Source organism: Globicephala melas, chromosome 3 (assembly GCF_963455315.2).
Source record: "Globicephala melas chromosome 3, mGloMel1.2, whole genome shotgun sequence".
In the NCBI taxonomy this organism is placed as follows: domain Eukaryota; kingdom Metazoa; phylum Chordata; class Mammalia; order Artiodactyla; family Delphinidae; genus Globicephala; species Globicephala melas.
In genome coordinates this window covers 42,468,926-42,492,994 of record NC_083316.1, presented here as the reverse complement: position 1 = coordinate 42,492,994, position 24,069 = coordinate 42,468,926, and the positions used below count along the sequence as shown (strand labels likewise).

Here is a 24,069-nt window from a genome sequence, read left to right as displayed (position 1 = left end):
TGAGTATGTTAGCTTAGTGGTTATTATGGTATTACTGCTGGGAGAATGGGTCACTTAGGGAATCATCCATACCTGGAAAAGTCTTGAAGCAGAACTCATGTTGAGGGTTTCTGCTAAACTCTATCTCTTAGAAAGCAGTCCTGGTTAGTATTAATCAGGATGCTGGGTGCAGTGATGAAGTAAAGGAGGACTGAATTCTTAAAGTTCACATTTAGACAAAAGTTCAGACATTTTGAGATGAGGAGATGAGTGTGAGACGTGATCTTTAGGGAAAACATTGATGATGAAAAAAAGAGAGAGCTCTTTTAGGTGCTTTTGTGCTTGACTCTGTTGTCCATCTTTTCTTAAGAAGCTTGGTTTAAGTTTAGACTCCTTTTCATAGCAGCTCTAAACTTGCTGTAGACAGTACAGAAATGAGTGGATAAACTTTATTTAGATACTCTGATAGCTTAGCCAGTGACTGTGACCTGACCAAATATGGTAGTAATGTCAAGATAAAGTGGGGAATGTCAAAATGCTGTTTGCAACCTTTTGGAAGTAAAGCTCCTGACAAAGTGGTTTGAAAATAGTGTTGAAAACCCTATGATTAAATGACAACAAGAGCATGAGAAGAGATTTTTTTTCCCCTAAAATCAGTTTAGTGTATTTGGGCAGAAACAAAGGGAAGAAGTTGCTCTTGGTTAAATTGGTTGATAGAGGATTTGGAGGCATTGTTTCCTGTAGAGAAAAGATCTGTACCCTAAACTATAATTTTTCTAACTTCTGTTGCATGTGTTGCTGCATTTCCTTTTTCCATGCGCTCTTATTATTTTTGTGGCAAATGTATTTTTAAACATCTCTGGGATAATTATCACCATTAATTAGTTTTGATATTCCTTTTTAATGATATTTTCATTTATTCCTTTTGCTAGCTGGATTGCCTTTTGCAATTCTTACTTCAAGGCATACCCCTTTCCAACGAGGATTATTCTGTAATGATGAGTCCATCAAGTACCCTTACAAAGAAGACACCATACCTTATCCGTTATTAGGTGGAATAATCATTCCATTCAGTATTATCGTTGTAAGTTAAATCCACTTTTCCAAGTTTATCACTTTTGGGCAATTGGCTTAGTTTTGTGTTAACCTGTTAATGATTGAATGTATAACCCTCTAAAACAATGTGTTTTTTTAACCTTTAATGTTATTTGATCAAAATAATCTCAGCTATTTTAAGTGGGGCCAAAAGAGCAACAATGTATAATCAGAAGAACCTTACTGAACATGTGTAGGTTTTATGCTAACCTTTCTAAGTCACTGTGATTTTTTTTAGAGCTCTAATTTGCTATTGTTTCAGTAATAATGCAATAGATGACTATTGTATCAGTGTATTTCTAGCATACTTTTTACCTAGGATATTATTTTATAATTTATTGAGACTGTGCATATGAACTGACTTTCTAGTTACTGAGTTCTAGAAAAGTCTTAACAGGTGTTAAGACTTCATTTAACCCATGTTTAGTTTACTTTAAAGAATTTTTAGATAACGGCAGAAATAGAAGAGCCTGAATTCTATATATAATTAGAAGTGAACACGACAAAGAATTTTTACTGGTACTAAAACACTGTAGTAATTATTGTTTTCTAGGATTTCAGGTGGGAATGCTTAGGGAATGTGCTCTGGGGAGAAGATATCAAGTAATTAGACTACATGATTTTTATAATTGCTTGACTCGGATTCTATGACTTTAATTAGTTTTATGCTCCATAACTTGTAACTTTAGAAATAAGATTTGTGTTACAAGCAGAAAATATGGTCTCATCCAGGAGATAGACCAAAAAGATAATAGCATATCTAGCTTGTCTGTTCTGGAGTTTATTAAAAAACAAAACAAATCTTCTTGATTTAGAAATTTAATGTCTTATTGCAGAATGATCACAGCTCCTTGTTAGCACTAAAAGTTAATCAACTCATAATTTGTGGTGTATAATTAATAAAAGAAAACCTCTGCTATACAAATGTTTGTTTTGCAAGACTCTGAGCTCCTTGAGGGTAGAGGTGGTGCCTTGTTCATCTTGGTATCCTCACTGTTGCCATGGACCCTGACATGTCCTAGGTGCTGGAATGAAACTTGAGAGATTTTGCCGTAATGTTGGTGACTCTCCTACAGTATAGTGAAGTTTTAAGAAATCAGTGGTTTGTTTAATCTAGACAGATCTTTACACTGAGTTTTTACTATTAAAAGAAAGAAAGCCAAGCCTATGATCCTTCCATTAAAGAGGGAGTATGAGTATCAGGGTCTTTTTTTTAAAGTGTATGTTTCTGGGACTTCCCTAGTGGCGCAGTAGTTAAGAATCCGCCTGCCTGTGCAGGTGACACGGGTTCAAGCCCTGGTCCAGGAAGATCCCACATGCCGCGGAGCAACTAAGCCCGTGCGCCACAACTACTGAACCTGCGCTCTAGAATCCGCGAGCCACAGCTACTGAGCCTGAGTGCCACAACTACTGAAGCCCATGTGCCTAGAGCCCATGATCTGCAACAAGAGAAGCCACTGCAATGAGAAGCCCACGCACCACAATGAAGAGTAGCCCCCGCTCGCCACAACTAGAGAAAGCTGGTGCACAGCAATGAAGACCCGATGCAGCCTAAATAAATAAATAAATAAATAAAAATAAAGTATGTGTTTCTCAGAGAATAGCTCTTTAAATATAAAAATTTTAGTAGGACTCTTCTGCAAATAGTAGCTGATTTCAGACAAGATTCAAGTACTCAAACACTGCTACAAATGTACTTGTCTTTCAATTCTACTTTTGTTTGTATCTCAGTAAGAAGGATGCTGCATAAGCAAAACTACAGAAATCTGCTACAGACCAGAGGCCTGCAACAGGACAGGGTGCTGTGTAGCCTGCACAGCTAGCGCAGAACGTGACAGACACTCAGTTAGCAAAACTTGTTATTTGTATTTTATTAACTTGGAAGTTTTGATTATTTCACCATCACCTGTGAGAAAGTTATCTTTGTAAAACAGCAAGTAAGTTGAGTGTAGTTTTCCTTAAAAAGAGCAGACTGTTTAAAGGTGCTGTAAAAGTACTTTTTTCATATCAACTGTATCAACAGAGACAAACACTGCTTAGGGCAGTGGTTTTATATACTAATTTAAAATAATTTCAGTTTATTCACTAACTCAGCTTCTTTCAGGCAGCACTTGGTTAGACTTGTATATGTTTAATTTAATTTCTAGAAAGTAAATTATTTCTTTTAAAAAAAAAATCAGGACTGTGATTGGGACTTCATACCAGGCCTTTGATTTGACTTGCAAATGATCCACACATACATGAGTGATTGAGGGAGCCCGATAGAGAATCAGAATTAATATAGTTTCTCAGAAGCCAAGGGAGAATTTCAATAAGGGCAAAATAGTGATGTTTTATACTACTGAGAAGTTACGATTTGGGTTGGTAAAAATCTGTTTTGACTTTTTTGGAGAGATATTCAGTAGAATAAAGGGAATGGAGGTATTTAGACATATTTAGGAAGGAGTGGAAGTACGCCAATGATTTTAGACTGTTCTTTGGGAAGGTGGGTCCTGAGTGGAAGACACATAACTGTAGTGACAGTGTAGAGATGTATAAAATTATCTTGGTTGGTGGAGATATAAAGATGGTGAGAAAATACTCTGGTACATAGGTTTTAAATGGTTGAATCACGCTGATTTAGATAATTATTAGCTTTGATCTTCAAAGTATTCTGTTTTACTCCCCAAACATCATCTTTAGTTCTTTAATAATTTATCCTGTCTTTATATGGAGTAGTAAATAATGCGTGACCAGTAATCTCAGCTCTAAGATTAGGGCACAGTTAATTTAAGCATGGACTTCACCAGAGGCTGAGTTGGTATAAATGGCTCAAAGGGCAAGATAAGGTATTAAAATGAAATGAAAATGTGTCTTGCATGTGTAGTGCAATGCACAGACACATCCCTGCATTTAATTTAGAAGAATTAATTTAGGACATCTCTACTGTCTATTTTTTATATAATAAAAAAATGATGTAAGTCGACCTAGCATTTGTTGGCTTTAGAACCCCTCACACCCTTTCCCAGAATTAAGGGCTAAGTTTCAGCATATACCACTTCTGTAGATCAACTTTTAATCTGTGCCCAGTGCTCTGAATGTTCCTAGTGAACATATTTTTGGTCATCAGTGGCAGGAACCAGGGTTTGGGTGGCCCTAAACAATGATCATTATGACTAGGAAGACTCACAGAGACCAGTACTTGTTTTTGGAAAGTAGTTGAGTGCTTACACAAGAAGAGCTGATAGCTGTGAAGTGGAAGTTTTGACTGCTCAAATTGTGGTTGACTAATATATTTGGTATATATTTCAAATTATCGAAGATCAACTTCATAGCAAAACATTAGAGATATCCTTTCTTGCTGCTAATCTATCAAGGCAGTTGCTGGAACACCTTAACAGCCTGAGGAGACTGTAATATACTTTAATTCAAGGCCTCTAGGGCAATCGCCGGGGAGAACCCTAAGCACAGTTGGGGAGGTATGGTATCCCCAGAAGTGCGTGTGGTTTTCCTCTCCTGTGAGGCCTGTTCTCAGCAAAGGTTTGATTAAGTCATTCACATTAAGGATTATAATGAGGAATATATTTCTGTGGGGTTTAACATGTTTAAATTAAGGGTGTTTACCTTTTCCCCAAGAGGCGAATTGAAATTTACTGACCACCAGCTCTGTTTTAGGTCACTATGGTGGTACTAGCTTTCTGTTGAACTAAAAATTCATTCTTGCTTTTGTAGAGTTCATAGTCTAGTTGTCAAAGTTATGACATTCTAATTATGGAATTCTAGGAGCCTTTGAGCCAGATGAGGAAAAAAATTTTTGATATCAGGTTCTTGAAATCCCTTTCAGGAGGCAACCATTTATTTCATCTGTGGTAAGGCTCACCCTGAAGATAATTAGTCGTCACTAATAGAAATGTTTGAATGCTTTGTAAAATTGTTTATGTAAATTTAAGACGAAGCAGTGAAACTCTTAAGTGAAACTTTGTGATTTATATCCACCCCCAACATAAATTAGCAAGCAGAATTTTTTTTAAGTGTTTATTTTGGTCTCAGGTAGCTAGAGTGTGGCTTATTTTATCAGCAATTTAAATTTTTTGTAATGTTGCCATTCAGTATTTTTTCAAATTTCTCAGGATATTGGCCTGTGAACTTGGGAAGTATTTGAAAACCTTTTTATGCCTTTAATTACACTGGTGCGTGCTCACACACACACTCTAATAGAATCTGGGAAGTCTCTGACTCCCATTTTACAAAAGTCAGTGAAAATTAAAAGAGGAAGGAATCATTTGAAATGTTGTGTTGGAGAAGGAGAGCATCAAGTGTGTGTTTGGTCTTTTAATGAGACTTGTTAAGGAATCCAGCCCTAAATGTCTCCGGGAGAGGCAGGACTGGGAGGCCTTGACAGCTGATCTCTGCCCTCTGTACCCTTTGACCTCTGTGTTTGATCCCTGCTTTTATTATATTGGCTTTTTCCTCTCTGTGGGACTGTTTTACCCTTTTTAACATGATGAATATTTTTGATTCAAAGGAATGTTTGATGCAAATGCAGATTCTGTCAGATAAAAGTACTTGTGTAAGGGATATTCTAATTGGGAAGTTTGTATTCTTTGAAAAACCATGTTTTCTATCCTCCATGATACATCATTGTCTACTTATTAAGGCTTAGTTTATTTGAATACAAGTAAAGAAATAAGGTTTTATTGTTCCAAGGTAGACTTTGAAATTATTTTGGCTTTGCCATTGCTCTGTAAGCAAAGTATCAATTGCTCTGACACCTTTTTATGTGGTCTAGAATTAGATATCCTGTTCTCCATTTGAAAAGGAAAAAAGGGGGAGGTATTTTTAAAACAAATATTTTATTGTGATTTACCATTTTCTTTTCTATTTTTTACTTTGTTTAAAGTGCCTGGTTGCTGCTTTAACATTATTTTTCTGTTTTTTTTTTTCAGATGATTGTTGGAGAAACCCTATCTGTTTACTTTAACCTCTTGCACTCGAATTCCTTTATCAGGAATAACTACATAGCCACTATTTACAAAGCCATTGGAACATTTTTATTTGGTGCAGCTGCTAGTCAGTCCCTGACTGATATTGCCAAGTATTCGATAGGCAGACTGCGGCCTCACTTCTTGGATGTTTGTGACCCAGACTGGTCAAAAATCAACTGCAGTGATGGCTACATTGAAAACTACATATGTCGAGGGAATGCACAAAAAGTGAAGGAGGGCAGGTGCGTGTCAAATTTTTAATGCTTGTTTTATCTTGTGTATTCTTGGAATAGAAGGTTTCAGTGATTGGAAGATGAGTCATCCACTAATTCAGAGAGAAGCTAGTGTAATCAGCAGGAGGTGAACTGAGATCATGTTTGATCTATTTTCTCTACTTACTCTTTTTTCCTGTTTTATCCCTATACTCCATTTAAGAGCATTTTAATGCAACTCTTTTCATCTTCAGTGTATAATAATATAAAATGAACCTTTTAGATCATACAGACCAGGGTCAGCAAACTTTTTCTTAAGGTGCCAGATAATAAATATTTTAGGCTTTGTGGACCGTATGTTGACTAGTATCCAACTCTGCCTTTGTAGCAGGAAAAAGCAGTCACAGACAGTCCTTGAACAAGTGGGTGTAGCTGTGTCCCAGTGAAACTTTATTTATTACATAAACAGTGGCTGCCCTGTGGGTTATAGTTTGCTTACTTCTGATCTAGTCCAACCAGGTATGAAGCTCTGCTAGATCTCTTAGTATTCCTGGAGTATTTTTTTGTAAGGTAACTTCATTCATATTTGGATAGCTCTAGGTCCTCAGGTTGCTTTCTTATAACACACTTGTTGGGCTACTTTCTACATCAGGAGCACTGTTAGACATGAATGAAAGAGAATGTTTGGAACCCAGAAGGTCTAATGCCTTTAATTTATAGATGAGCAGACAGAGGGCCAATAACATTAAATAAAGCCACTAATTAGTAGCAGAGCCAATTCCTCATCCCAAGTCTCAGAATTGTCAGTCTTTTCTATATGTTTGACCTTCTTGTATTTTAAGATAGCTGTTACCATTTTCCTTTATTTATTCATCCAACAAATACTTTCTCTCAGAAAAACATCCTCTGATTTTTTTTTTTTTAATATATGATTCCCAGACACTTTATTATCCTTGTTAGTTCTTTTGTAAGTCACAGAGGCCTGCTAGTACCCATCGGTATTTGCATTTAGTGGGGATGAAAAACACCTTATTTAAGAGTATGCATTATGCTATGTATTTGGCATTCAGCAGTGAACAAGACAGCTCTGGTTTCTATCTTCATGGAGCTTAGTCTAGCAGGGAAGACTTACATTAAACAATGTTGACAATGGAATAGAATCTCCCTGTTGATAACAAGGCCAAAGAATAGACAGGCTGTTGAATGGCAAGCTCTGAGGTGATGATATGAGGACTGATATGGGTGTAAAGTCTTAATGAAGGGGGGAAAGTGACTTAAGTGCTAACTGGTTGAGAAGTAGATAGTGGAAGGTGGTATTGTTGATTTGAGCATAGGTAAGCAAGCATTTTTTATAAGAGGGAAAGAATGGTCCAGAAATGGCTTTGAGGAGTGATGAAGATAATCAAGACCAACACTGGACTCTTAAGGTGTGGGATGTAGATATCTCATTCTCTGCTTTGATAGTAATACAGGGCCAAGCAGTGTCCTAGGGAAAGGCTCTTTAGTTTAATAACTAGGAGATGTGAAGTTTCAGTGAAGAGTTTGAAGACACAGGGAAATACAGAGGATTTTAACCATAGAATTGGAATTCCAGAATGTACAGTGGAGGAGTTGGGTTGGAAGGGATAATTAGTGGCTTGGCTGGAGAAGAGAAAGCTTATTTTGATAGAGATTGCTTCTAATTTGTTGATCAGTTTGTGAAGAACTGCCATTTTGATATTAAGTCCTCTAATCCATGAGTATGGTATATCTTTCCATTTATTTGATGTTCTTTAGTTTCTCTTAGCAATAGTTTTTAGATTTTGGTGTCCATGTCGTGCACACATTTTGTTAAATATATCACTGAGTTTTTAATATTTCTTTTTTTTTTTTTTTTTTTTTTTGCTGTACGCGGGGCCTCTCACTGTTGTGGCCTCTCCCATTGCAGAGCACAGGCTCCGGACGCGCAGGCTCAGCGCCCCTGGCTCACGGGCCCAGCCGCTCCGCGGCATGTGGGATCTTCCTGGACTGGAGCATGAACCCGTGTCCCCTGCATCAGCAGGTGGACTCTCAACCACTGTGCCACCAGGGAAACCCTTTAATATTTCTTGATGCTATTACGAAAGGGTTTTTAAAAAATTTTTAAATTGATTTCTAGTTGTTATGTTTAGAAATAAACCAAACAAACAAAAAGTTGGTTTTTTTATATGGTTTTATTTGGCCTTTTATCCTATAACCTTGTTAATGTAACTTATTAGTTGGAGTAACTTCTTTTATAGGTTCTTCAAGATTTTCTCTGTTCCTCTTCATACTGTCTGTGAATAAAGAGAGTTATACTTCTTTTTTTCCCTTCTATATTGCCTTTTATTTCTTTTCCTTGCTGTATTATACTGGCTAAGACTGCTAATACAATGTTGAAAGAAGTGGGGAGAGCAGATAATGCTTGTTTTATTCCTGACCTTAGGTAGAAAGCATTCAGTGTTTCACCATTAAATATATTACCTATGTGTTTTCTGTAGATGTCCTTTATTAGATTTTTGTCGAAAGTGTGTGGTTTGTCAGATGCTTTTTCTATGGCTGTTGAGAAGGTCATATTGTTTTCCTTCTTTATTCTCTCAATACAATGTATGCCTTTAATTTTGGAATATTAAAGCAACTTTTCATTCCTGGGAATAAACTCCACTTGGTCATGGTATATAAAATCTTTTTATATTAAGTGGATTCAATTTGCTAATGTTTTGTTAATGATTTTTTCTTCTGTGTTCATGAGTGTTATTTGTCTATAGTTTTCTTTTAAAGTTGTTGCCTAGATTTGATATCAGTGTTTGGTATTAAGGTTTGTTAGAATTTGCCAGTAAATACATTTAGACTTGGAGTTTTCTTTGTAGGAATGTTTTTTAAAAAAATGGATGTAGGATTATCAGGTTATTCCTTTCTTTTTTTTTTAAATTTATTTATTTGGTTTTGGCTGCATTGGGTGTTTGTTGCTGTGCGCAGGCTTTCTCTAGTTGCGGTGAGTGGGGGCTGCTGTTCACTGTGGTGCACGGGCTTCTCATTGTGTTGGCTTCTCTTGTTGCAGAGCACAGCTCTAGGCACACAGGCTTCAGTAGTTGTGGCACGCGGACTCAGTAGTTGTGGCTCACAAGCTCTAGAGCGCAGGCTCAGTTGTGGCGCACGGGCTTAGTTGCTCTGCGGTATGTGGGATCTTCCCAGACCAGGGCTTGAACCCATATCCCCTGCATTGGCAGGCGGATTCTTAATCACTGCGCCACCAGGGAAGTCCTGGTTATCTCTTTCTTATATGAGCTTTTGTCATTTGCCTTTTAAGGATTTGTCTATTTATCTAAATTATCAAATTTATTGACATCAAGTTGTTCACAGTGTCTCCTTACTGTCCTTTTATTGTTTGTAAGAAGTGTAGAGCAAGCCCCTCTTACGTTCCTGCCATTGATAATTTGTGTCTTAATCTCTTTTTTCTGGAGTGGTCTGGCACGAAGCTTTCAATTTTATTAATCTTTTTATTAGTTTCATTGGTTTCTTTTGGGGTCATTGACTTTATTGTTTTTCTATATTCAATTTCCTTTATTTCTGCTATTTTATTTACTTCTGCATGCTTTCAGTTTTATTAGCTCTCTTTTGTAGTTTCATAAGGTAGAAACCTAGATCATTAGCTATGTCACAAATTTTGATATATTGTATCTTCATTTTCATTTAAAAATATTTTCTAATTTCCCTTGTGTTTTCCTCTTTGATCAATGGGTTATTTATCTTTCTGTAATTTATTTGTGGTTAAATTACATTGTAATCATAGAACATACTTTGTATGATTAGAATGCTTTTAAATGTATTGAGGTTCATTTCATTGCCCAGCATATGATCTGTCCTTGAGAATATACCATGTGCATTTGAAGAGAATGTGTATTCTGCTGTTTTGGGGGTGGAATGTTCTATAGATGTAAATTTGGTCAAGTTGATTGATAGTGTTATTCAAATAATCTATATCTGTATGAATTTTCTACAGAGATGTTTTGTCAGTTATTCTTAGGAGTTTGAAATCTCTATAACTGTTGATTGTTTTTGTTCTTTCCTTTCTGTTAGCTTTTGTTTCATTTATTTTGTGATTCTGCTCTTTGTTGTATAACATTTCTAAATGTTCTTTTTTCCAGCTGTAGGTACCCTTTTCTGTATGAACTCTCTTTTTTTTGAATTTTATTTATTTTTTTATACAGCAGGTTCTTATTAGTTATCCATTTTATACATATTAGTATATATATGAACTGTCTCTCTTTGTTTCTAGAAATATCCTTTACCTTAAGTCTGTTTTGTCTGATAATAATATATAGCCACTCTCGTACTCTCATGTTTTATTGCATGGATAGTATATATTTTCCATAAGTAAAACTTTTAGTTCATTTGAATCTTGGAATATAAAGTGCGTTTGTTGGATATTTAAAGTAAGTAGGTCAGGTCTTGTTTATACTTTTTAATCTAGTGTAAAAAATCCCTGCTTTTTGATTAGAGTGTTTAATTAATTCACATTATTGTAATTATCCATTGTGGATTTAGGTCTGCCATTTTGCTCTGTGTTTTCTATTTGTCTCATCTTGCTGTCTTTTTTTTTAAATTGAGGAATAATTGACATGTAATGTATTTTAACATATTAGTTTCAGGTGTAATTTCTTTTTTTTCATCTCTTGATTTCTATTCTTCTTATACTGCTTTCCTTTGTATTACACAGATATTTTTTAGTGTAAATTTTAAGTATTCTGACATTTAGTCTAAGTTTTTGGTTATTTTTTGGTGTTTCTGTAGTGATTACATCTTTTTGTCATAATTTACTTCAAGTTAATGCTTTTTAAAAATTTTTTAAAATTTTATTTTTTTATACAGCAGGTTCTTATTAGTCATCAGTTTTATACACATCAGTGTATACATGTCAATCCCAATCGCCTAATTCAGCACACCACCATCCCCACTCCCCCGCGGAGTGTCCACACGCTTGAGAATGTCCATATGTTCTCTACATTTGTGTCTCAACTTCTGCCCTGCACACTGGTTCATCTGTACCATTTTTCTAGGTTCCACATAAATGCGTTAATATACGATATTTGTTTTTTTCTTTCTGACTTACTTCACTCTGTATGACAGTCTCTAGATCCATCCACATCTCAACAAATGACTCAATTTCGTTCCTTTTTATGGCTGAGTAATGTTCCATTGTATACATGTACCACAACTTCTTTATCCATTCGTCTGTCGATGGGCATTTAGGTTGCTTCCATGACCTGGCTATTGTAAATAGTGCTGCAATGAACATTGGGGTGCGTGTGTCTTTTTGAATTATGGTTTTCTCTGGGTACATGCCCAGTAGTGGAATTGCTGGATCATATGGTAATTCTATTTTTAGTTTTTTAAGGAACCTCCATAGTGTTCTCCATAGTGGCTGTATCAATTTACATTCCCACCAACAGTGTAAGAGGGTTCCCTTTTCTCCACACCCTCTCCAGCATTTGTTGTTTGTAGGTTTTCTGATGATGCCCATTCTAACTGGTGTGAGGTGATACCTCATTGTAGTCTTGATTTGCATTTCTCTAATAATTAGTGATGTTGAGCAGCTTTTCATGTGCTTCTTGGCCATCTGTATCTCTTCTTTGGAGAAATGTCTATTTAGGTCTTCTCCCCATTTTTGGATTGGGTTGTTTATTTCTTTAATATTGAGCTGCATGACCTGTTCATATATTTTGCAGATTAATCTTTTGTCTGTTGATTTGTTTGCAAATATTTTCTCCCATTCTGAGGGTTGTCTTTTCGTCTTGTTTACAGTTTCCTTTGCTGTGCAAAAACTTTTAACTTTCATTAGGTCCCATTTGTTTATTTTTGTTTTTATTTCCATTACTCTAGGAGGTGGATCAAAAAAGATCTTGCTGTGATTTATGTCAAAGAGTGTTCTTCCTATGTTTTCCTCTAAGAGTTTTATAGTGTCTGGTCTTACATTTAGGTCCCGAATCCATTTTGAGTTTATTTTTGTGTATGGTGTTAGAGAATGTTCTAATTTCATTCTTTTACATGTAGCTGTCCAGTTTTCCCAGCACCACTTATTGAAGAGACTGTCTTTTCTCCATGGTATATCCTTGCCTCCTTTGTCATATAGATTAGTTGACCATAGGTGCGTGGGTTGATCTCTGGGCTGTCTGTTTTCTTCCGTTGATCTATCTTTCTGTTTTTGTGCCACTACCATATTGTCCTGACTACTGTAGCTTTATAGTATAGTCTCAAGTCAGGGAGTCTAATTCCTCCAGCTCCGTTTTTTTCCCTCAAGACTGCTTTGGCTGTTCAGGGTCTTTTATGTCTCCATATAAATTTTAAGATTTTTTGTTCTAGTTCCCTAAAAAATGCCATTGGTTATTTGATAGGGATAGCATTGAATCTGTAGATTGCTTTGGGTGGTATAGTCATTTTCACAATATTGATTCTTCTAATACAAGAACATGGTATATATCTCCATCTGTTGGTATCATCTTTAATTTCTTTCATCAGTGTCTTATAGTTTTCTGCATACAGTTCTTTGTCTCCCTAGGTAGGTTTATCCCTAGGTGTTTTATTCTTTTTGTTGCAATGGTAAATGGGAGTGTTTCCTTAATTTCTCTTTCAGATTTTTCATCATTAGTATTTAGGCATGCAAGAGATTTCTGTGCATTAATTTTGTATCCTGCAACTTTACCAAATTCATTGATTAGTAGTTTTTTGGTGGCATCTTTAGAATTCTCTATGTATAGTATCATGTCATCTGCAAACAGTGACAGTTTTACTTCTTCTTTTCCAATTTGTATTCCTTTTATTTCCTTTTGTTATCTGATTGCCATGGCTAGGACTTCCAAAACTATGTTGAATAATAGTGGTGAGAGTGGACATCCTTGTCTTGTTCCTGATCTTAGAGGAAATGCTTTCAGTTTTTCTCCATGGAGAATGATGTTTGCTGTGGGTTTGTCGAATATGGCCTTTATTATGTTGAGGTAGGTTCCCTCTTTGCCCACTTCTGGAGAGTTTTTATCATAAATGGGTGTTGAATTTTGTCAAAAGCTTTTTCTGCATGTATTGAGATGATCATATGGTTTTTATTCTTCAGTTTGTTAATATGGTGTATCACATTGATTGATTTGCATATATTGAAGAATCCTTGCATCCCTGGGATAAATCCCACTTGATCATGGTGTGTGCCCCTTTTAATGTGCTGTTGGAATCTGTTTGCTAGTATTTTGTTCAGGATTTTTGCATCTATATTCATCAGTGATATTGTCCTGTAATTTTCTTTTTTTGTAGTATCTTTGGTTTTGTATCAGGGTGATGTGGCCTCAAGAATGAGTTTGGGAATGTTCCTTCTCTGCAAATTTTTGCAAGAGTTTGAGAAGGATGGGTGTTAGCTCTTCTCTGAATGTTTGATAGAATTCACCTGTGAAGCCATCTGGTCCTGGACTTTTGTTTGTTGGAAGATTTTTTTTTTTTTAACATCTTTATTGGGGTATAATTGCTTTACAATGGTGTGTTAGTTTCTGCTTTATAACAAAGTGAATCAGTTATACATATACATATGTTCCCATATGTCTTCCCTCTTGCGTCTCCCTCCCTCCCACCCTCCCTATCCCACCCCTCCAGGCTGTCACAAAGCACCGAGCCAATATCCCTGTGCCATGCGGCTGCTTCCCACTAGCTATCTACCTTACTACGTTTGTTAGTGTGTATATGTCCATGACTCTCTCTCGCCCTGTCACAGCTCACCCTTCCCCCTCCCCATAACCTCAAGTCCGTTCTCTAGTAGGTCTGCGTCTTTATTCCTGCCTTACCCCTAGGTTCTTCATGACATTTTTTTTTCTTAAATTCCATATATATGTGTTAGCATACGGTATTTGTCTTTTTCTTTCTGACTTACTTCACTGTGTATGACAGACTCTAGGTCTATCCACCTCATTACAAATAGCTCAATTTCGTTTCTTTTTATGGCTGAGTAATATTCCATTGTATATATGTGCCACATTTTCTTAATCCATTCATCCGATGATGGGCACTTAGGTTGTGTCCATCTCCGGGCTATTGTAAATAGAGCTGCAATGAACATTTTGGTACATGACTCTTTTTGTTTTTTTTTTTTTTTTTTTTTAACATCTTTATTGGGGTATAATTGCTTTACAATGGTGTGTTAGTTTCTGCTTTATAACAAAGTGAATCAGTTATACATATACACATGTTCCCATATCTCTTCCCTCTTGCGTCTCCCTCCCTCCCACCCTCCCTATCCCATCCCTCCAGGCTGTCACAAAGCACCGAGCCAATATCCCTGTGCCATGCGGCTGCTTCCCACTAGCTATCTACCTTACTACGTTTGTTAGTGTGTACATGTCCATGACTCTCTCTCGCCCCGTCACAGCTCACCCCTCCCCCTCCCCATATACTCAAGTCCGTTCTCTAGGAGGTCTGCGTCTTTATTCCTGCCTTACCCCTAGGCTCTTCATGACATTTTTTTTTCTAAAATTCCATATATATGTGTTAGCATACAGTATTTGTCTTTTTCTTTCTGACTTACTTCACTGTGTATGACAGACTCTAGGTCTATCCACCTCATTACAAATAGCTCAATTTCGTTTCTTTTTATGGCTGAGTAATATTCCATTGTATATATGTGCCACATCTTCTTTATCCATTCATCCGATGATGGGCACTTAGGTTGTTTCCATCTCCGGGCTATTGTAAATAGAGCTGCAATGAACATTTTGGTACATGACTCTTTTTGAATTTCGGTTTTCTCAGGGTATATGCCCAGTAGTGGGATTGCTGGGTCATATGGTAGTTCTATTTGTAGTTTTTTAAGGAACCTCCATACTGTTCTCCATAGTGGCTGAACCAATTCACATTCCCACCAGCAGTGCAAGAGGGTTCCCTTTTCTCCACACCCTCTCCAGCATTTATTGTTTCTAGATTTTTTGATGATGGCCATTCTGACTGGTTGAGATGATATCTCATTGTAGTTTTGATTTGCATTTCTCTAATGATTAATGATGTTGAGCATTCTTTCATGTGTTTGTTGGCAGTCTGTATATCTTCTTTGGAGAAATGTCTATTTAGGTCTTCTGCCCATTTTTGGATTGGGTTGTTTGTTTTTTTGTTATTGAGCTGCATGAGCTGCTTGTAAATTTTGGAGATGAATCCTTTGTCGGTTGCTTCATTTGCAAATATTTTCTCCCATTCTGAGGGTTGTCTTTTGGTCTTGTTTATGTTTTCCTTTGCTGTGCAAAAGCTTTGAAGTTTCATTAGGTCCCATTTGTTTATTTTTGTTTTTATTTCCATTTTTCTAGGAGGTGGGTCAGAAAGGATCTTGCTGTGATTTATGTCATAGAGTGTTCTGCCTATGTTTTCCTCTAAGAGTTTGATAGTTTCTCACCTTACATTTAGGTCTTTAATCCATTTTGAGCTTATTTTTGTATATGGTGTTAGGGAGTGATCTAATCTCATACTTTTACATGTACCTGTCCAGTTTTCCCAGCACCACTTTTTGAAGAGACTGTCTTTTCTCCATTGTATATCCTTGCCTCCTTTGTCATATAGATTAGTTGACCATATGTGCGTGGGTTTATCTCTGGGCTTTCTATCCTGTTCCATTGATCTTTCTGTTTTTGTGCCAGTACCATACTGTCTTGATTACTGTAGCTTTGTAGTATAGTGTGAAGTTAGGGAGCCTGAATCCTCCAGCTCCTTTTTTCGTTCTCAAGATTGCTTTGGCTATTCGGGGTCTTTTGTGTTTCCATACAAACTGCGAAATTTTTTGTTCTAGTTCTGTGAAAAATGCCAGTGGTAGTTTGATAGGGATTGCATTGAATCTATAGATTGCTTTGGGTAGTAGAGTCATTTTCACAATGTTGATTCTTCCAATCCAAGAACATGGTATATCTCTCCATCTATTTGTATCATCTTTAATTTCTTTCATCAGTTTCTTATAATTTTCTGCATACAGGTCTTTTGTCTCCTTAGGTAGGTTTATTCCTAGATATTTTATTCTTTTTGTTGCAATGGTCAATGGGAGTGTTTTCTTGTTTTCACATTCAGATTTTTCATCATTAGTATATAGGAATTCCAGAGATTTCTGTGCATTAATTTTCTATCCTACCACTTCACCAAATTCATTGATTAGCTCTAGTAGTTTTCTGGTAGCGTCTTTAGGATTCTCTATGTATAGGATCATGTCATCTGCAAACAGTGACAGCTTTACTTCTTCTTTTCCGATTTGGATTCCTTTTATTTCCTTTTCTTCTCTGATTGCTGTGGCTAAAACTTCCAAAACGATGTTGAATAAGAGTGGTGAGAGTGGGCAACCTTGTCTTGTTCCTGATCTTAGTGGAAATGGTTTCAGTTTTTCACCATTGAGGACAATATTGGCTGTGGGTTTGTCATGTATGGCTTTTATTATGTTGAGGAAAGTTCCCACTGTGCCTACTTTCTACAGGGTTTTAATCGTAAATCGGTGTTGAATTTTGTCGAAAGCTTTCTCTGCATCTATTGAGATGATCATATGGTTTTTCTCCTTCAATTTGTACATATGGTGTATCATGTTGATTGATTTGCGTATATTGAAGAATCCTTGCATTCCTGGAATAAACCCCACTTGATCATGGTGTATGATCCTTTTAATGTGCTGTTGGATTCTGTTTGCTAGTATTTTGTTGAGGATTTTTGTCTCTATGTTCGTCAGTGATATTGGCGTGTAGTTTTCTTTCTTTGTGATATCCTTGTCTGGTTTTGGTATCCGGGTGATGGTGGCCTCGTAGAATGAGTTTGGGAGTTTTCTTTCGTCTGCTATATTTTGGAAGAGTTTGAGAAGGATAGGTGTTAGCTCTTCTCTAAATGTTTGATAGAATTCGCCTGTGAAGTCATCTGGTCCCGGGCTTTTGTTTGTTGGAAGATTTTTAATCACAGTTTCAATTTCAGTGCTTGTGATTGGTCTGTTCATATTTTCTATTTCTTCCTGATTCAGTCTTGGCAGATTGTGCATTTCTAAGAATTTGTCCAATTCTTCCAGGTTGTCCATTTTATTGGCATAGAGTTGCTTGTAGTAATCTCTCATGATCCTTTGTACTTATGCAGTGTCCATTGTTACTTCTCCTTTTTATTTCTAATTCTATTGATTTGAGTCTTCTCCCTCTTTTTCTTGATGAATCTGGCTAATGGTTTATCCATTTTGCTTATCTTCTCAAAGAACCAGCTTTTAGTTTTATTGATGTTTGCTATCATTTCCTTCATTTCTTTTTCATTTATTTCTTATCTGATCTTTATGATTTCTTTCCTTCTGCTAAGTTTGGGGTTTTTTTGTTCTTTCTCTAATTGCTTTAGGTGCAAGGTTAGGTTGTTTATTTGAGATGTTTCCTTTTCTTAAGGTAGGATTGTATTGCTATAAACTTCCCTCTTAGAACTGCTTTTGCTGCATCCCATAGATTTTGGGTTCTCGTGTCTCCATTGTCATTTGTTTCTAGGTGTTTTTTGATTCCTCTTTGATTTCTTCAGTGATCACTTCGTTATTAAGTATTGTATTGTTTAGCCGTCATGTGTTTGTATTTTTTCAGATCTTTTCCTGTAATTGATATCTAGTCTCATAGCGTTGTGGTCGGAAAAGATAGTTGATACAATTTCAATTTTCTTAAATTTACCAAGGCTTGATTTGTGACCCAAGATATGATCTATCCTGGAGAATGTTCCATGAGCACTTGAGAAAAATGTGTAGTCTGTTGTTTTTGGATGGAATGTCCTATAAATATCAATTAAGTCCATCTTGTTTAATGTATCATTTAAAGCTTGTGTTTCCTTATTTATTTTCATTTTGGATGATCTGTCCTTTGGTGAAAGTGGGGTGTTAAAGTCTCCTACTATGAATGTGTTACTGTCGATTTCCCCTTTTATGGCTGTTAGTATTTGCCTTATGTATTGAGGTGCTCCTATGTTGGGTGCATAAATATTTACAGTTGTTATATCTTCTTCTTGGATCGATCCCTTTATCATTATGTAGTGTCTTTCTTTGTCTCTTGTAATAGTCTTTGTTTTAAAGTCTATTTTGTCTGTTATGAGAATTGCTACTCCAGCTTTCTTTTGATTTCCATTTGCATGGAATACCTTTTTCCATCCCCTCACTTGCAGTCTGTATGTGTCCCTAAGTCTGAAGTGGGTCTCTTGTAGACAGTATATTTGTCTTGTTTTTGTATCCATTCAGCAAGCCTGTGTCTTTTGGTTGGAAAATTTAACCCATTCACGTTTAGGGTAATTATCCATATGTATGTTCCTATGACCATTTTCTTAATGTTTCGAGTTTGTTTTCGTAGTTCCTTTTCTTCTCTTGTGTTTCCCACTTAGAGAAGTTCCTTTAGCATTTGTTGTAGAGCTGGTTCGGTGGTGCTGAATTCTCTTAGCTTTTGCTTGTCTGTAAAGCTTTGGATTTGTCCGTCGAATCTGAATGAGATCCTTGCCTGGTAGAGTAATCTTGGTTGTAATTTCTTCCCTTTCATCACTTTAAGTATATCATGCCACTCCCTTCTGGCTTGTAGACTTTCTGCTGAGAAATCAGCTGTTAGTCTTGTGGGAGTTCCCTTGTATATTATTTGTCATTTTTCCCTTGCTGCTTTTAATAATGTTTCTTTGTCTTTAATTTTTGCCAATTTGATTACTATGTGTCTCGGCGTGTTTCTCCTTGGGTTTTCCTGTATGGGACTCTCTGCGCCTCCTGGACCTGGGTGGCTATTTCCTTTCCCATGTTTGGGAAGTTTTCGACTATAATCTCTTCACATATTTTCTCTGGTCCTTTCTCTCTCTCTTCTCCTTCTGGGTCCCCTATAATGCGAATTTTGTTGTGTTTAATGTTGTCCCAGAAGTCTGTTAGGCTGCCTTCATTTCTTTTCACTCTTTTTTCTTTATTCTGTTCCGCAGCAGTGAATTCCACCATTCTGTCTTCCAGGTCACTTATCAGTTCTTCTGCCTCACTTATTTTGCTATTGATTCCTTCTAGTGTAGTTTTCATTTCAGTTATTGTATTGTTCATCTCTGTTTATTTGTTCTTTAATTCTTCTAGGTCTTTGTTGAACATTTCTTGCATCTTCTCAATCTTTGCCTCCATTCTTTTTCCGAGGTCCGGGATCATCTTTGCTATCATTATTCTGAATTCTTTTTCTGGAAGGTTGCTTACCTCCACTTCATTTAGTTGTTTTTCTGGGGTTTTATCTTGTTCCTTCATCTGGTACATAGCCCTCTGCCTTTTCATCTTGTCTGTCTTTCTGTGAATGTGGTTTTTGTTCCACAGGCTGCAGGATTGTAGTTCTTCTTGCTTCTGCTCTGTGCCCTGTGGTGGAGGAGGCTATCTAAGAGGCTTGTGCAAGTTTCCCGATGGGAGGGACTGGTGCTGGGTAGAGCTGACTGTTGCTCTGGTGGGCAGAGCTCAGTAAAACTTTAATCTGCTTGACTGCTGATGGGTGGGGCTGCGTTCCCTCCCTGTTGGTTGTTTGGCCTGAGACTTCCAACACTGGAGCCTACCTTGGGTCTTTGGTGGGGCTAATGGCGGACCCTGGGAGGGCTCACGCCAAGGAGAACTTCTGCTGCCAGTGTCCTTGTCCCCATGGTGAGCCACAGCCACCCCCCCCCCCGCCTCCGCAGGAGACCCTCCAACACTAGCAGGTAGGTCTGGTTCAATCTCCCTTGGGGTCACTGCTCCTTCCCCTGTGTCCTGATGCACATACCACTTTGTGCGTGCCCTCCAAGAGTGGAGTCTCTGTTTCCCCCAGTTCTGTCAAAGTCCTGCAGTCAAATCCCAGTAGCCTTCAAAGTCTGGTTCTCTAGGAATTCTTCCTCCTGTTGCTGGACCCGCAGGTTGGGAAGCCTGACCTGGGGCTCAGAACCTTCACTCCAGTGGGTGGACTTCTGTGGTATAAGTGTTCTCCAGTCTGTGAGTCACCCACCCAGCAGTTATGGGATTTGATTTTACTGTGATTGCGCCCCTTCTACCGTCTCATTGTGGCTTCTCCTTTGTCTTTGGATGTAGGGTATCTTTTTTGGTGAGTTCCAGTGTCTTCCTGTCGATGATTGTCCAGCAGCTAGTTGTGATTCTGCTGTTGTCACAAGAGGGAGTGAGAGCACGTCCTTCTACTCTGCCATCTTGGTTCGTCTAAACAATGCTGACTTTCTTATGGCAAAATTAGCCCTTTGTATACAGTATAGCTCTGTGCCCCCAACCTCCACACACTTTGGTTTATTATTGTCATATATATTAAATCTGTATACATTATAAACTCAACAAAATTGTGTTGTAATTTTTGTTTTAAACAGTCACGTTTAAAGAAATTAATAGAAGAAATTAACTGAAAGTCTCTTTAATGATTAGGAGATGTAGTGAATCTTCAGTGAAGAGTGTTAAAGATACAGGAAAATACAGGTTTCTTTGTTTATAGAACTGGATTTCCAGAGTGCCCAGTGGAGGGTTTGGAATTCCAGTTACCATCTGGTGTAATTTCCCTCAGGCTGAAGAAGTTTCTTTAGTATTTTTGTGGCTCAGGTTTGCTAGCAACTAATTCTCAGCTTTTTTTTTTTGTCTGGAAATACCTTTTCTTTGCTTTAATTTTTCAAGAATAATTTTGCTGGATATAAAATTCTTTGGTATTTTCCTTTCCAAATTTTGGAATATGTCATTGCATAGTCTTCTGGTTTCTATCGTTTCTGATGAGAAATAATCTGTTAGTTGTATTCTTGTTCCCCTTTATGTGATGTATTATTTTCTCTTATACTGCTTTTGTTAATTTTACTCTGATGTGTCTAGATATGGTTCTGTCTTTATATTTGTACTATTCAGAGTTTGTTGAGCTTCTTTATAGGTTTCACCATTCTAGTCTTAGTTCAGTACTTTTTCATCAAGCACTATGCCCATGTCTTTAAGAATATGTTTCCTACATTAACCAACAGAAAATAGACAGGAAAACTCGAATGTTTTCTCTCAGCCAGGGAATTTAAGAAAGTCACTATGGTGATGAGGGTTTACCTCAACTCCAGAAAATGTTTTTGTAAATGCTTCTTAAAGGACACAAATTCTTTACACATGTATTGTTTTTCTGGTTCAGGTACATAAATCTTAACTCAAACTTTTTTTGTGACCTATCTTATTGAGAGATTTTTTCTTTCTTATACAAGCCATTTGGACAAAATTTGAAGTAATATAATTTAGTTAAAATGGTATTAAAAGAATTACATTTTTCAGTCCATATGTGTCATCCTCTCTATCTCTTCCTAGTGTACCCAAATTGTCCAACGTGTACTATGACTCTCATTGTACTTTTGGCTGAAGTACACTTGGGTTTTTTACCCATCATCATCTCACATTTCTACATCAACCCAGAAGCAGTTTTCCACTTAAAGTCCTATGTAAGGGTCAGGAAAACAATCTCTTCCAAAGCAGTATGAATATCTGGATAACTCAAATTGCAAAGCTATGTATATTGCAAATAATTATTTTATTTTTTTTAAACCCTTCAAAGACTTCCCATCACTCTTTTTTCTATTTATTTATTTATTTATTTGTCGTTGGCTGTGTTGGGTCTTCATTGCTGTGCGCGGACTTTCTCTAGTTGTGGCAAGTGGGGGCTACTCTTCATTGCAGTGCGCGGGCTTCTCATTGTGGTGACTTCTCTTGTTGCGGAGCATGGGCTCTAGGAGCACGGACTTCAGTAGTTGTGGCCCGTGGTCTCAGTAGTTGTGGCCCACGGGCTCTAGAGCGCAGACTCAGTAGTTGTGGTGCACGGGCTTAGTTGCTCCGCGGCATGTGGGATCTTCCTGGACCAGGGCTCGAACCCATGTCCCCTGCATTGGCAGGCGGATTCTTAACCACTGCACCACCAGGGACGTCCCGCAAATAATTATTATCTATAGTTTCCAATGAAGAACATCTGTTAGTAAGTTTTGGGGTTCTGAAACAAGGATAAAGGAAAATCAAACATAGAAATGAAATTTGAAGAAGACTGTATCTTATGAGAAAAATGTGATTTCTATCAGCGTTTCCAGAATGAATTAGTTGTTGCTGGTTTCAGAGCTGTATAACATCGGTACATGTGGCTTTGTGTTGCTGTTCTATTGTGGAGCATAGTTTGGTTGGATACAGACTTTCCTATTCCTTTTCTTTTGAATTTTAAAGTCAGGATGCCAAGAATGCAAAAACATTTCAGTCTAGAATTGTCTATAAGTTTATTAGGAGTATGGTGTAATCTGCTCTTTTATTTATCTCCATGGCCTGCCCCCTGTAAGTTTTTAATTATAAAATTATAATGTTTGATGGAGAGAAGAGAACATAGGCATCCAAAATGAGTCATTTTTGTTGACTATAAATGAGTCAGAGTTACATCTTAGGATGAGAGTACCCTCTTGCAACTTTGGTTTTTGGTCTTGATTTTTTCCCCATTTGTTCTCTTATTTCTTTTTCTCTTTCTCCCTCCTCCCTTCTTGCGCATGTGTACACTTTTGTGCTGTCTAATATCACTGATGTTGCAGGACTTTCACTGGGCTTCTTTTGTGGTGACCATTGGGTCCTAACATAGAAGTGAGAACATAATGGACTAGAATGGAATAATTGTAATATCCAGAGAGTCGTATTCATTGTTTAAAATCAATACCTTTGAATTTACTTTGAAATAAAAGGGGCTTATAACTGTAACAGTAGGACTTCCAGCTGCCATTGCTTGTGCCAATGAGAATAGCATTGCTCTCAGATTTTGAAAAAAAATTACTAACGATCCCAGATAGTTCAGAACTGTAGCTCCCTTCGGAGGTCGAGATTCTCTTTAGAGAATCAGTGGCTCTCACACATTAGTGGTTCATTAGAATAACCTGGAAGGTTTGTTAAAACAGATTTCTGGGGCTTCATCTCCAAGTGTTTGATTCAGAAGGTTTGGGGTAGGGTCTGAAAATTTGTATTTCTAACAGGTTCCCAGATGCTGCTGCTGTGTTGATCTTGGGACCACACTTTGAGAACCACTACTTTATATCACCTGTATATGGGAACACAGCCTTGCCTGACGTTTCAGGCTGTGAGAGCTGATATTCACCCTGTAGGGTGAATTTAAGATTGTGCACAGTGAGCTGGTCTGTTTATGATAATACAGTATAGAAACTATTGGCTTCTTCGAGAGATTTACTTTTTTTCTGGCTTTTATTTAAATTATTTAAGAATAAACTCAGTGTTCCTGATCAATTCCTAGTGACTGATCTCTGGCTTTGTGAATCAGATATTCAAAGTTGTTTCTGTTTGGATTATGGCAGCTTATATTGCTTAGATGTTTAATTGCAATATGTTTGGTCGAGTGGGAGAAATAATTTTCCTTTTCTCTCTATATTTATTTATTTATGGCTGTGTTGGGTCTTTGTTGCTGCATGCGGGCTTTCTCTAGTTGCAGTGAGCAGGGGCTACTCTTCTTTGTGCTATGCGGGCTTCTCACTGCAGTGTCTTCTCTTGTTGTGGAGCTCGGGCTCTAGACGCACGGGCTCAGTAGTTGTGGCTCACTGGCTCTAGAGTGCAGGCTCAGTAGTTGTGGCACACGGGCTTAGTTGCTCCGAGGCATGTGGGATCTTCCTGGACCAGGGCTCGAACCCATGTCGCCTGCAGTGGCAGGCTGATTCTTAACCACTGTGCCCCCAGGGAATTCCCTCCTTTTCTTTTTGTAATGCAGCTCACATGCAGGTAAATAAAGCTGAAGTTTGAGGGTGTGCCTTCTGTAATAGTGAAAAACCATTGTAACTAGACTGACTGGCTGTGGTACTCAGTACCTGGTAAAACCTGCTTT

The 24,069-nt window shown here is 37.4% G+C and overlaps 1 protein-coding gene across 2 annotated transcripts in view; it reads left to right on the top strand.

Moving 5' to 3' along the window:
* PLPP1 (phospholipid phosphatase 1) overlaps positions 1–24,069 on the top strand; it is a 118,928-nt gene that overhangs the window by 69,692 nt on the left and 25,167 nt on the right. Inside the window, exons 2-3 of one of the 2 annotated variants that reach the window (XM_030843310.2) lie at positions 912–1,063; positions 6,000–6,280. In XM_030843310.2, coding sequence (XP_030699170.1) covers positions 912–1,063; positions 6,000–6,280 — 433 coding nt within the window. The remainder of the gene's footprint in view (positions 1–911; positions 1,064–5,999; positions 6,281–24,069) is intronic. The other variant, XM_030843306.2, reaches the window with a different exon arrangement.